This window comes from Corylus avellana, chromosome 4, assembly GCF_965113065.1.
Source record: "Corylus avellana chromosome 4, dhCorAvel1.hap1.2, whole genome shotgun sequence".
Lineage (NCBI taxonomy): Eukaryota > Viridiplantae > Streptophyta > Magnoliopsida > Fagales > Betulaceae > Corylus > Corylus avellana.
Genome location: NC_142493.1, coordinates 16,365,569 through 16,379,589, shown reverse-complemented (window position 1 = coordinate 16,379,589; position 14,021 = coordinate 16,365,569). Strand labels below are relative to the sequence as shown.

The 14,021-nt window shown below is 34.9% G+C and overlaps 1 protein-coding gene across 3 annotated transcripts; it reads left to right on the top strand.

Moving 5' to 3' along the window:
* The first annotated feature begins 2,499 nt into the window (after nt 1–2,499).
* On the top strand, nt 2,500–13,718 carry LOC132177675 (65-kDa microtubule-associated protein 6). 3 transcript variants are annotated; one of them, XM_059590103.2, is made up of 12 exons: nt 2,500–3,206; nt 6,989–7,192; nt 9,236–9,502; nt 10,823–11,038; nt 11,110–11,265; nt 11,354–11,513; nt 11,633–11,784; nt 12,037–12,124; nt 12,202–12,275; nt 12,368–12,442; nt 12,731–13,080; nt 13,319–13,718. In XM_059590103.2, the coding sequence occupies exons 1-11, from the start codon at nt 3,126–3,128 to the stop codon at nt 13,064–13,066; spliced, it is 1,809 nt and encodes a 602-aa protein (XP_059446086.1). In that variant the 5' UTR covers nt 2,500–3,125; the 3' UTR covers nt 13,067–13,080; nt 13,319–13,718. The 3 variants fall into 3 exon arrangements, with proteins under 3 accessions (XP_059446086.1, XP_059446085.1, XP_059446084.1); XM_059590102.2 differs by having other exon boundaries at nt 13,305–13,718; XM_059590101.2 differs by having other exon boundaries at nt 2,501–3,206; nt 13,313–13,718.
* Nucleotides 13,719–14,021: the final 303 nt, after the last annotated feature.

Sequence of the window (14,021 nt, the reverse complement as noted above, 5' to 3'; positions counted from 1 at the left end):
CATTCGTGTGCTTACTTTTGTGGGGGCCTCCCTCAACTTTGAGAACTTTCTGTCATTGATTAAATATTAGTATGTCTTAAAAAAAAAAAAAAAAGGTCTACAAGAATTTTATCACTTTTAAATGCTAAATTTGGTCCTACCATGTACTCAATCATTTAGGGGTTAAAATGATGACGCACAGGGTTAAAACCTCTGATTATAACGCCCCCAAAATAAGGGGAAAAAGATAATTTGCAACTCTTTCCCTTTATCGCAAATGGTGAAAACCTTTTACAATAAAGTTCTCTTTCTCTCCCTTTTTTTTTTAAATTTTTTTTTTTTTCCTGCTTTTTCGTCAGCGTCTGATTTACATCCATGCAGATGTCTATGAATCTCATTATGGGTTTAAAACGATGACACAAATGGTTGGATACTTTCTAATGATCGAGGACCCAAAAAAAGGATTAATGTCTTTCTCCATTGACGAACTTTTTTACCCTAAAGCTTCAATTTTCTAAACTAAACCATATATATATATATATATATATATATATATATGTGCTGTAATCAAAATGCATTAGCAATTATAACCAACAAAGAGGAAAAAAAAAAAAAAAAAAAGCCTTTAAAAGATAATTAGTCCCACATTCCAGCCAGAAATTTAAGTTCAATATATTTTAAAGTCATTGCTTTATTTTATTATAATGAAATAATGGAGCAGTTTTTCTTAGTTGAGCAATAACATGGAGCACTGCGTCACCTTAGAGTTTTTTAAATTGGTTTCGTAGTATGCAAGCTTAAAATCTTCGTTTAAATAACACAACAACTCCCTTTGTATTTAATCTTCTGAATCAATGAAATTCTCATCTTAAAAAATAAATAAATAAATAAATAAATAAACAACAACAACTCCCTATTTAATAAGTCGATACTATCCTCTGCCCAGCTGCAATTTTTGTCTTCTGTAGAGCAGAAAGGTGCCAAGGTCCTTATCTATTAAGAAGCACTAGCCGTTGAAAACGATATGCATGATTAGGTGGTTGCCAAGCCATTCTTTAGCGAAAAAAGCAATAATTGGTGTGTTTCTCTTTTCTTTTCTTTTTTTTTTTAATCTTTCTTTATGGTAAAAAGGATGCTTCTTTTGATTTGTAAACATGCAACCTTCTTTTTATAGATTATAGTAATTATGAGTAGACCTTTCAAAATTAATTATTTATTCTCTAATATATATATATATATATATATATATATATATATATATTTTAAAATTTTACCCCACACCTAATTAAATTTCTAGTTTCATAGCTTTTCAATTGGTAGCAGTATGCAACAATTTTGCCAAAAGAGAACGCAAATAAGGTACAAAACAAGAATCACCATTAGGTCCATTACCTAAAATTTTTAGTTCTGATTATCGATTATTTATTTTAAAATAACTAGGGTCTTTTTTTTTTCATTAACAAACAAAACAAAACTTAAGACTTTATGATATAATTTTTAATTTTGTTAGTTTTATATATTTATATTTTTATTAAGGGTAACACGTGTCATCATTTTATTGGTATTGACGTAGCACACTAACGGAATGGTTAAGTGTTTTGACCGAATTTGATTGCATGGATTAAATTGTTATTTTGGCCTACCTAGAGGACCTCTAAATTATTTTTTATATCACATGAAGTGATTTGTAAATTAGGCAAACCACGAGGATTAATTTTATATTTATCAATTGTTTTTAAAAACTACTCTACTAAATAATAAATATTTAAAAAAAAATAAAAAGATTAAAAAATTATATTTTTTCAAAAAGAAAAAGAAAAAAAAATTTGGGGGCCACCCCTTTGGCCAAAGGGGGTGGCCAAGGGGGTGGTTTTGGCCACCTCTTTGGTTCTTTCGGGGTGGCTCCCCATCCAGCTGTGGCGGTGGCTGTCCACCCCCAAATCGGCCAAATGGGAGTGGCCAAGCCAAAGCCACCCCCCAAACAGCCAAGGGGGTTGCTACGGCTAGCCTCAATTTTTTATTTTTTTTGAAAAAATATAATTTTTGATTTTTTTTTTTCTTCAAAAACTTAATTATATGACAAATGTTAGTTTTTTATTAGTGCTGATGCGGTATTTCGTTAAATTTTGGACGAAATTTTAAGAAAGGTATCTGTATTTATGAAAACTACATGCAACCTAAACTGAAAAAAACAGAAAGAGTTTAAACCACATGAACAATAAGATATTAAACCCTAAATAAAATAATAAATAAATTAAGAATCCGCAATAAAAGAAAGGAATTAATGGGGAAAATCAAACCTCAACGTCAAACAGCTACATATGAGTCATATGACTCTTTGTGGAATGTGGAGTCCTCCAGTTGGGCTAACACGAAAACCTTTGCACGCGCCGACAAGACGGTCCCCGCATGTGAATTTTTTCTTTCACTGTGCCATTTCTACTCACACAGTACTCAATATACACAGAAAAAGAACCCTAGTGGGAGAATATAGAAGAAATCATTGGCTAATGTGCGCAGATCCATTTTCTTTTTCTTCTCTTTTTTATCTGTCTCTCTCTGTCTTTTATTAAGCTGCAATGGGCGCATTTTAGCCTAACCTCCAAACTCTAAAATACCATTATCATTCTTTGCATTTGCTTAACCTTCTCCTTTATGATTTCCACATATATTCGATATTACCAATAATTAAGACAAATGCCAGTGACAATGATTTTCTACCACTGACTCCATCTTTAAGCCTCCAAGTTCTTTTCTCTCATTTCCGTCACGTTGGGTTCCTCCTGATACTATTTTGTTTTGCTGTGGAAAAAACAGAGTTTGGTGTGGTGCAAATAATTCAGATCTGAAGGGAAGCGGAGGTTGTTTGGAGCAATGGAGACACCCAAATATCTCTTTGGGTTTCTTGGTCCTTCCCTCTTTGACTTAGCATAAAAACCCACATCACCTACTTTCCTGCTTTCTCTTTCTTCTTGGGTTTTTATTTTAAGTATTTTCTGTGTTTGAGGTTTCTGGGAAGCTGTGGTGGTTGTCTCTCCTGCATTGTTATCGGCGTTTTATTACTTTAGAGACCATCAAAAGAACAAAGAGCTTTCTGGGTTTTCTTGAACTTCTAGTTGGAGAGAGAGAGAGAGATCAGTGGTAAAATGCTGACGATTGGGATTGGGAGCCCTACCACCAGTGTCCGTACCAACACTAGTTGCAATGCGTTGCTCAGGGAGCTTCAGGTCTGTCATCTTTCTCTTCTTTTTTCTTTTCTTCTTGCTTTCTCTCTCTTCTCTGTCTCGTTTCTGTGTTCTCCTTTTCTTTTCCCTTCTTTCTTCGTTTTATAAAATTTAAAAAAAAAAAAAAAAAAAAATTACTTGGGTTTTGGTTTTTGGTTGTTTTAAAAGGCTGGCGTCTTGTTCTTCTTTTACTTCTTGTTGGAATAATGGGGTTTTCAGCGACTTTGTGCTAGCTTTGCTCTGTCTAAAAGGAAAGCATCGATTGTTTCTTTTTTGAAATGTCTAATAATGGGTCTAGTGGAGCTATGAATTATGGTCTCCCTGCTTCTTTTAAAACTAGTAGGGGAAACAGGGCTTGTCTTTGTACTTCTAAATTAACTATTCTATAAGCTACAGTTTTGGAACCCCGTTTCTTTTGGTGGGTAACTATTAAGAATTGATCATAATGTTTTCGGTATCATAATGTGTAACACAGGGACGAGTAAAAGTTAAAAGGAACTTAGAAATTTGAAGAAAGTGAAATAAAATAACAAATTAAGCTGTACAGAAACTAAGAACGTTCCGACCAGCGTGTGATAGTAAGTACAAACTTAATGTTTAAAGTGAAAGGAAATCACGAATAAGGGAAAGAAAATTCTAGTTGCCTCAAAGAAAACAACTATTTCTTAAAAAGGGCAAGAAATAACTTAAAATAGTGATTTGGAGGGGATAACCGTAGATTTTGGGCCTGGAAACGGCATTCACAGAGCATAGCTAGGTGACACAATGTGCGTGCTGAAAAGAGCTTTTCGGATTGGGGTCATATGCACGATTTTGATTCTCGTAGTGAAAGTTATTCCTGATTTACTGCCATGTACATAGTATTGTCTAATTAAGCATTGCGTCAATTAAGGGTTAAAACCAAAGTTGATAAACTTTAAAAAAATTTCAGAACCAGAGTGTTTCGTTCAAACGGAAGGTTGAAGAGAAGCTCGAAGTTATAATTTTCTTATACACTTTTTCTTTCATTTCTCATTTCAATTCATAGATTGTGCATTTGTTGGTTGATGAAGTTGAGAAAAGCTTGTTAAGCTTGCATTAAAAGCTTTGGTGCCCTAAATTTTGAAGCTTTAAAGTCAAGACTATGTGTTTTGGAAAGTATTTGATGTTTTAGGGTTTGTTTGATGTTGTGAAATATTTGGAGTTGTGTTGTGATGTAAATTTTGAAATTTTGTAGTTGTTGTGTTGATCAAATGGAAGTATTGTGGTTGTTGTAATGTTTGAGATATGATTTGGAGAAAGTTAGAGAAGTATGGGAAATTGGGGTTTTTAGAAAAGGCCTTTGAGATGCATGTTTGGTTGTATAGGGTTAGGTGGAGTAAGTTTTTGAGTAAGTTTTTCACGTTGAGGTGTAGTTTTTGCACATTGCCGTTTGCGTTCAAACGGCACAAGTGGCGTTCGACTGAGGTAGTAGTCGAGAGCCTTGGATAAAGGCTGCGTTCGAACCGCATTTGAACAATCTAGTTTCAAAGAGCCCCGTTTGCAACTACATTCACATTCCATTCGAACGGGACTGTCCAGATTTGAATAGTTAGGGTTTTTCAAGGGAAAAAAAGGTTGTTTAAGGTAGGGTTTCCAAATGAAAGTAAGTCCTAACGAGTAAACGTAATTTGATGCAGACGGACATGTGATATGGTTGAACAAGTAGGCAAAGGTTTTAGCAAAAGTTGTAAGTAAAGCTTTCTACCAACAACGTAACTTGTTTTGTCATGAACTGCTACCATCATGTACATGCATTACTTGTGATTATGAGCCCCACTTTTTAAGTATTTTACATATGCCATTATATGATTACGCTGTGCTTTACATGATTTACAAGAAAATGAATTTAAAGAAAAGTTTTCAGAGAAAGTATAAGCATTAGAATGAAATGGAAAACCTAGTTTTAAAGAATAAAGTTTTAAGAGAAATGAAATTGAAAGACTAGTCTTATAAAGAATAAAGTTTCAATTGAAATGAGAATTTTAATGACCTAGTGTTGAGCGAGGAAGTACGCTTAATGACCCAGTATTAGGTGGAGGAATACGATTGACGACCTTGTGTTAAGTGGGGGAGTATGCTTAAGGAGCCGATGTCAAGTGGGAGAGTACGCCTGATGACCCAGTGTTAAGTGGAGGAGTAGGCTTAATGACCCAGTGTTAGGTGGGGAAGTAATAATATGTTTTCAGATTATGAATATGTATTGTACCATCTACCATGAGCATGTTATGGTTTAAATGTCTCTCTCTCATTTTTATGTTAAGAAAAGTGTTTTACATTGACGTTTCCGCAAAAGTGCATTGTTGCGATGGTTTTCAAAAACCCTGCATTTGTTGTGAAAGAAAGGTTTGGTTTGGCCATCTTGTATTTTAAATGACTTGATAAACAAAACAAAAAAAAAAAAAAAATAGAGAAGTTTTAAAGTAAATGGGGGCTCACGTCACACACAATATTGGTTGGAGGAATTTGCTTATTGGGCCATGAACTCACCTTTTTCACCTGTAGAATCATCTAAATTTACAAATATGGCTGCAATGGGCATGGAGAAGCCCAACAGTCATCTAGACTACTGCCCCTAGGGTTTGGGGAAGGTTTAGCTTTTAAGGCATATTGGATTTGGTGAAAGATCAGCCAGGTCTGGGGTTTAGTCATTAGCGATGCCATTCTTTAGTTGTGCAGAGTAACAATTTCTTAATGATCGGTATGATGTACTTAATGATTGTACATAGAACAAGTGTTTAAGTTATAAATGAATGAAGTTATGTTTATATTAGAGCTTTGGTGTTCTTTTTACAGTTTATAAAATGAGTTGTGGTTTCAAAAAAATATACATGGCAAATTATGCTGCGTATTTATGGTAGTAGTAGTAGCGCCATGTGGATTATGCAAAATTACTGCATTTACGTTTCGTGGGGTGTTACATAATGTGTTTAGGTTGGTTTTTCTTATTCAAATGAGTTACTCCATCTTTTTAAATGTTTCTTCAACAAAGCTCATTGTTGAATCATGCCATTTGCTGGTGTCTCTGTTTTTGTACACATTTTGTGGTTTCTTTTGTGAGATATGGGTTGGGATTGGTTTGAATTAACTGGTCTTTTCTTAAGTAATCTCTTTAACAACTGGATTGTTTTATTATCTACATTTTGATAGGTTTTGTTGCCTTCCTATCGCTTAGAGGAATGGTCGATAAATGAAATTTATATTGTGGTTTACGAAATACTTCTGTAACAAATTTGCTCTTTCTTCGTATCAATTTTTAACTTTTTTTAAAGAATAATTTTCTTTCCCACTTTTACTTTTTGTTAACTTGATTTTTCCTTTTAGTTAAGTGTTTCCTCATGTGTACTTTTTATGTGCATGTGAGCGCCATACGCTTTTAATGATATCTTGATTACTTATAAAAATAAAAAGTTTTTGTCAACTTGATGAATTTTATTTAGGTATGGGGTTGGTGTGCATTGAGGTTTTAGGTTGAATTAAATTGGTGTTCCAATTCACCTTAATTTACTATAAATTTCTTGGTCCTCTTTCTCAGTTTTGCTTCTGTTCAAGTGTTGAGTTAATTTTGATTGAGTTTGTTCACAAGGGAGTTTGATTGTTTAGGTCTTGGATTACATTTGATTGGTGCCTTTCAATTTAGTTAGTCTATAGAGAATTTTTACATCCCATCTACATGTAAGCTATTCAATCTCTCCTTTTTGAAAGAGATGTAACATTGTTCACATATCAAAGTTCCTTAATTAGTTTTGCCACTGTTTTGAGAGCAGCAAATATGGAATGACATTGGCGAGAGTGAAGCAGACAAAGACCACATGCTATTGGAGTTGGAGAGAGAATGCTTGGAAGTCTACAGGAGAAAGGTTGAGGAGGCTGCCAATGTCAAAGCTCGCCTCCACCAGTCAGTTGCAGCCAAAGAAGCTGAGCTTGCGACACTCATGGCTGCTCTTGGGGAACTAAATCTTCATTCACCGGTATGATAATCATGTTTCATCCATGCATTCTGCTTATTGTGCTTTTTTCTTTTTTCAATTTTAGCCTTAGCCTTTTTCTGCCTTTTAAAGTATGAATAAATCAGAGTAGTTAAGTTCTGAATATTTTCTTCCCCTTTTTAACCTGTACCATTTACTGTGATTACTGATAGGTGAAGTCCTGATCCCCTGGTTTAGGCTCTCTCTGGTGGGGATCAAGACTGTTTTTCCGTGTGGATGTAATGCTCTTGTTTACGAGAGATTGTTTGAGGCCTAGAAAACATGGCTCCTAAATTATAATGGTGATAAGGATATGTAACTACACCTTATTTGATTAAATACCTATGACTTTTCTCATATGTTTGTTGATGGTCAACCTCGAGAAGTAGTTCAATCGGCTGGGACCACCCCTCATAAAGCGGAGGTCACTAGGTCGAATTTCTCCTTCTTCCTCCCCTTGGGCCAATTACTTACATAAAAAAAAAAAATGTTTGTTGATGGTCTCATTCCTAAATTTCTATGAACAGTGAAAGTATCAAGTTTGAAACAATAGGACTAAACACCTTCTATATAAGATTTATGAAATTTTTAGTAATGGCATTGAGAATTTTAGCAAATTGGCTGAGACTAATTCAAAATCTTTTAGCATATATATGTTGGTGTTGTCGGGATAGTAGTAACTGGGGTTGACTATGAATTGATTTTGGGATTAAAGCTAGGGCTGTGCTATGAGTTTGAAAATGGTGCAATGTGTCTAGCTTATATCTTCTTAAAACTAGTTGCTAAATTTCACAAGGCCCTTTGTATGTTGATAATTTATTTATTTTTTGTGGCTAATTTCTGTAAATTCTCTCTCTCTCTTTTTCTCTCTCTCCTCTATATATATATATATATATCCAATTTGTTAAATTGCACATGGATCACTAGCTCATACATCCAGAAAGAATATGCATCATTCTTGTTAAAATGTTCAATACCAATGTCATAACCCCCCTCCCCCTTTTTTTTCAATCATACAATTATATTCCTCTTCTTTACTTGGACCTAGTTTGTATCTTAAGGTTTGAGGCTTTCCTTCTGATACTCTTCCTGGGATTTTATTCGAGATTTAGAAATGTTTTCAAATAAAATACCAATTTTCAAATAGTAGACATGTTTAAGAAGTATCCAACGTTTATTAGGGAGTATCTAAGTAGTCTTATCCAATACGGCTAGGAACAGATTTGACCTGTAAATGAATTTTCGCTAGAAGATCACGGTACAATTCATTCAAATCAAAGAATACCAATTATGTAGGCTCTCTTTATTCGGAATTGGTGAATAATTAGATCACCTGGTGTTATATTGCTGACTGGTGCTCTTTATTTCTTCCACAGAAGGGAGAAAAGAAAAAGGAAATGAAACAAAACCAAAGCACAAACAAGAAATAAAAGAACAAAAGAAAGAGAATTTCTAAAAAGAAAATTGCATTTGCTGATGGGATGATTTCATGCTTTATATGTACAGTTACCAATTCAAGCGGTATATTGTGTAACTTTCCTAGAATCTATCTACATGATGTATGATGAAAGTACATAGAGACACCATCCTGGTCCTTCAATACTTCTCTCCTCCTGGTTCCATTTTCTTGTGTGTTTATATATATATATACTTATCAAAAAATATATATATATATATATATTCATCTGACTTACTTAGAGACAACACTACCCTTAATTGTCTTTTAAAATTGTTGACATAATTTTGGTGGACAATTTCTTCATTAGCAAAATAGCAATGCGAAATATTATAAATTCCACTGTTCTTTCTTTTAAAGAGAAAGGATTAACAACTTGTGCTTACACCTTTTGCTATGACCACACCACGACTACAAAAATTTGGCAACAAAGATATGAACTGATAAAGTATTTCCTTTTCTTTTTCTTTGTCAAAACAGACAAATGTCGTATTTTAGTTAATCAATTGGTTGCCATATCTTCATCAGATCATTTCCTAGTTTTTAAGAATTGTCATACACCTTTTCTGAATCTCATGGTGAATATACAGATTCAGACAGAGAAGAGGTCAGCATCCTTGAAAGAAAAACTTGCATCTGTTACACCAGTGGTAGAAGACCTAAAAATGAAGAAAGAGGAGCGAATGAAGCAATTTGCAGATATAAAGGCACAAATTGAAAAGATCAGTGGGGAGATTTCTGGATACAGCCTTGTCAACAATGCGGTGATGAGTTCATTAACGTTGGATGAACAGGACTTCTCATTAAGAAAGATCACTGAATATCAGACACATCTTCGCACTCTCCAAAAGGAGAAGGTATCCAGATAATGTGATGAAATGGATCTTGAAATCCCTTGTGGGTACTTGCATCATGATATGGATTGCCGTCAGTCAGACTAATTCTTGGGGTATTAAAAGTATCTTAAAGATCCATGGGGTAAGTTATCTATCCAAATTGGTCCTTGTTGTCAACCATTTTTGATGGAATATGGTTGATGCACACGAGGATCAAAGTCATAGCTAATCCTTGATTGACACGTGGCATAACTAATGGCTCAGCGCATTGTAAAAATTATAGTTTTATCCTCAAATTTAAAAAAAAAAAAAAAGAAAAAAAAAAAAAAAAGAAGAAAAAAAAGAGAGGAGTGGTAGCCTCCCTCATTGGAAGACAGCTGACTGCCCTGCACAGAGGGGTCAGCCACCAGCTCCCCTTCTCTGAGGAGAGGCCGCCCTCCACCTGGTGACGACCCTATTTATTTATTTATTTTTTTAATTTGGGGATAAAACTGTAATTTTAGAAGAATTCTTAGTTATGCCACGTATCAATCGACAATTGGTGATGTGGATCCATGTGTGGATCAACGGTTTTTGTAAAACAATTTGACAGCAGAGTCTTTTGGACAGATAGCTTACCCTCTATCTTTAAGATACTATGGATAGGATCAGTTTGATACAACTCCAAATCTCAGGGACTAAATAAGTAATTTTTCCAATAATTAATAAAATAGTGTGCAAAATTTAGGGGAAACTTCACAAAACGCCCTTGAATTTCCAATCGTTTTGACACTACTTCTCTAAAGTTTAAAAACTCTCAATTAAGGATATCGGGCTTTCAATTTCATTCAATTACCTCCTTGCGTTATGATTTTTCATTAAATCTTGTCAAAATTCTCAAAGTACCGATTTTTTATACAAAACAATAAAAAATATTGGAAAGATGTTGCAAAAATATTGCAAAAATATTTTTTTTTATAAAAAAATAAATGCCTGAATCTTTACAATTTTTTATAATAAAAAAAGGAATCTTTTGAGAATTTTGACAATATTTAACGGAAAATCCTAACATAAGGGGATAATTGAAAAAAATTAAAAGTTTGATACCTTAATTGAAAGTTTTTGAACTTCGGGAGAGTAATTTCAAAATAAGTAGAAGTTCAGGGCGGTTTTCTTAAGTTTTCTCAAAAATTTATATGGTTCTTGATTTTTGAGAAGTTCAAGATTGTGGTATTACCTCTTATATTACTGGTTAGTAGATTCTCTGCATTTTTAGTGTTTGGGGCTGATGCGAATATACTTTTCCATCTTAATCATATTTGATAGTATCATATTTATGAGCATACCCATTTCTTTCTGCAGTCTGACCGCCTTCATAAGGTTTTGGAATATGTGAATGAGGTACATTCTCTCTGCGGCATGCTTGGCTTGGATTTTGGGCAGACTGTGAGTGAAGTGCATCCAAGCTTGCATGGGACAAGCATGGAACAGTCCACAAATATCAGCAATAGCACCTTGGAAGGTCTAGAACAGGCCATTGTCAAGTTGAAAGTAGAAAGAAAAGCTCGAATCTTGAAGGTAATGCAGATAACCTGTCATTGTTAATGTTGCCTTTGCATTTAAATTGAAAAGCTTGCTTGGAAATGCAGCTAAAAGATATTGTAGCGTCACTGTTTGAACTTTGGAATTTGATGGACTCCCCGAAGGAAGAGAAAAATAACTTTTCAAGGATTACTTCCATTCTTAGATCATCAGACACAGAAATTACAGAACTTGGTGTTCTTTCAACAGAGACTATTGAACAGGTCCAAAAGCACTCTGAATTTTCTTTTTCTTTATTAACTTGTTGATTCTTGAAAATAAATTCTCAAGTTTTTCTTCGGTCTCTTACAGGCATCAGCAGAAGTGCAGAGGCTTACTAAATTGAAAGCAAGCAGAATGAAGGAACTTGTTATGAAGAAGAGGTTAGAACTGGAGGAGATATGTAGAATGACTCATATTGAACCTGATTCAAGTACTGCTGCTGAGAAATCCAGTGCACTGATAGATTCTGGTAAGAAATTTTATTTCCCACCATAATTTTGGATGTATGTGTATGTGTATGTGTGTGCAAGTTTTTTTGTTTGCTTGGACATACAATGGTACCATACGAACCTTGCTCTGTTTGTTCAGGTCTTGTGGATCCTTCTGAACTTCTGGCGAATATTGAAGAACAAATTGTTAAATCAAAAGAGGAAGCTGTGGGCCGAAAAGAAATAATGGATAGGATAGACCGATGGCTTTCTGCCTGTGAAGAGGAAAATTGGCTTGAGGACTACAATCTGGTAAGCTGGAACTTTGTCCTTTGAGTGTCTCCTTGTGCTTGATTTGGAAAAGAATTAAGATTAGGGATTTGGATGATTTCTTTTCTTTCCTTAATTGTTGTCTTCTTCATATTGCACGTCTTGCTTTTGTTTTTGGACCTAGCTTATAAGTTAATACCTTCACTCAAATGGACTGACGTGATTTACAAGCAATAGCTGATGGAGTGTCATGGAAGCAGGACTCTTTACCTTGAGCATTTTGTTGAATTACAGGATGAGAACCGGTACAATGCAGGGAGGGGTGCTCACATTAATCTTAAACGAGCAGAACGAGCTCGAGTGACTGTAAGCAAAATTCCAGGTATTGCATTCTTGAGTGATGCTACCCTTTTTCTGTTGCTGCACGATATTTTGGAGCTAACCACTTAAATTTTCCAGCAATTGTTGACAATCTGATACACAAAACACTAGTCTGGGAAGATGAAAAAAAGATGTTATTTCTTTATGATGGGGTGAGTTCCAAAACGTAATATGAGCTTTCTTGGATTTGCTTTCTAAGTCACGTTTGTTTCTCTCTAAACTTGTATGTCAACTTTTTTTGCAGGTACGGTTGGTATCAATACTGGAGGAGTACAAACTAACCAGACAACAGAAAGAAGAGGAGAAGAGGAGACACAGGGTAACTCGACTTTCATTGTTATATATGCATCATTCTGAAATTCTGTTGTGTTCATTGGTCATGTAAGTTACGAAACAAGACGATTAATCTCTTCTTGCAATTTTGAGATGCCTTGTTCTATTTGCTTTCAATTGGAAGATGCCAATTAACAGAGATAAAATGACTAGATTCTTGTCTAATGCTTAGAAATAGTGTGATATATTTATTGTATGCTTCCAGATGGTCCTGTATTGAGTTTTTCTGAGCTTCTTGTAGATGATGGTAGACATTTTGATTTTTGCATTTTAGGACCAGAAGAAGCTGCATGATCTACTCCTCACTGAGAAGGAATCCATTTATGGGTCTAAACCTAGTCCGAGAAAAAGTAACAGCTTTAGGAAGCCGAATGGGTATCGCGCAAATGGAAATGGATCCATGACTCCAACACCTCGTCGTAACTCCGTTGGAAGTGGAACTCCAGAGCTCCTCACCCCTAGATCCTACTCTGGGCGCCAAAATGGATATTTCAAGGAAATGAGAAGGTTGTCTACCGCACCACTGAACTTTGTGGCCATATCGAAAGAAGACACAATGTCTTACGCATCTGTCTATGGCTCTGAGTCCGGCTCTCCTCGGTTAAATTGAAACAATGGAAATTGGTATGTATTGCCTACTGTTGACCACTGTTTGTATTGTTTTGTTGCTGTGCTTTCCATCCTTTGCAGCGGAACCTGGGAGAAAATAACACTAGTTAAACTGAAAAAAATGCTACTTCTCAAGTAATAACATTTGTGGTCGCCAAAATATAATAGCTGGCTATATTGAGAACCTTAAATTTTTTTTTTCTCCGCTTTGATGATTGGACTTAATTTAGACAATGTAGTTGTGCAGGAACAGGCTACCGTCTACATGTTTGATGACCGTACACTCAGTTAAAGCCAATGTAAACCTTGTGAATATGAAAGGGATTGTACACTAGCTTGTGCTATTGATTTGTTAGTAGTAGTTGGTAATAGGAACTGAAAATTGAGGATGTGAATTTGGATGTCATCTGCTTTGAAGAACATTGGCCTTTGGAAAGAATGGTGAAACTGGTAGATAGTTGTATGGAATTACTTGTTAACTTCTTCAAGTCTTGTCCTCCAAAATAGGGAAAACTAATATATTTGAGTTGATATAGTAGCGCTGACAGTGTATTTTGTGGATTATGCTTTTGTGTTTTGTGCACCCATGTATGTATATACGTATGTCAGTGTGATGTCCCCCATTTATTTAGGAACCTTCATTTCTTTGGTTATGCGAATTTTAGGATGTTGTGATTATGTAGCCTATGAAAAATTGATGTCTGCCATCTGCTATCGTTTATTCTGTTTATCTTCACAAAATTTGACCTGCAGCTAGTTGTCTCAATTGGGAACTTTATGTAGTGAAATGAATTTTTGGCGTGTATTTTGTGTCTTGCCCTATGTTTCTTGCAGAAGCCATTGACAGATTTATCCCCTCTTTCCTCTGCCTTCACTTTTGGGTGAGAGCATTAAGTTAAAGAGTTCAAAGGCAGATTTAAAAACTACATTAGATCATACTTGGTCTTTTTAACGAT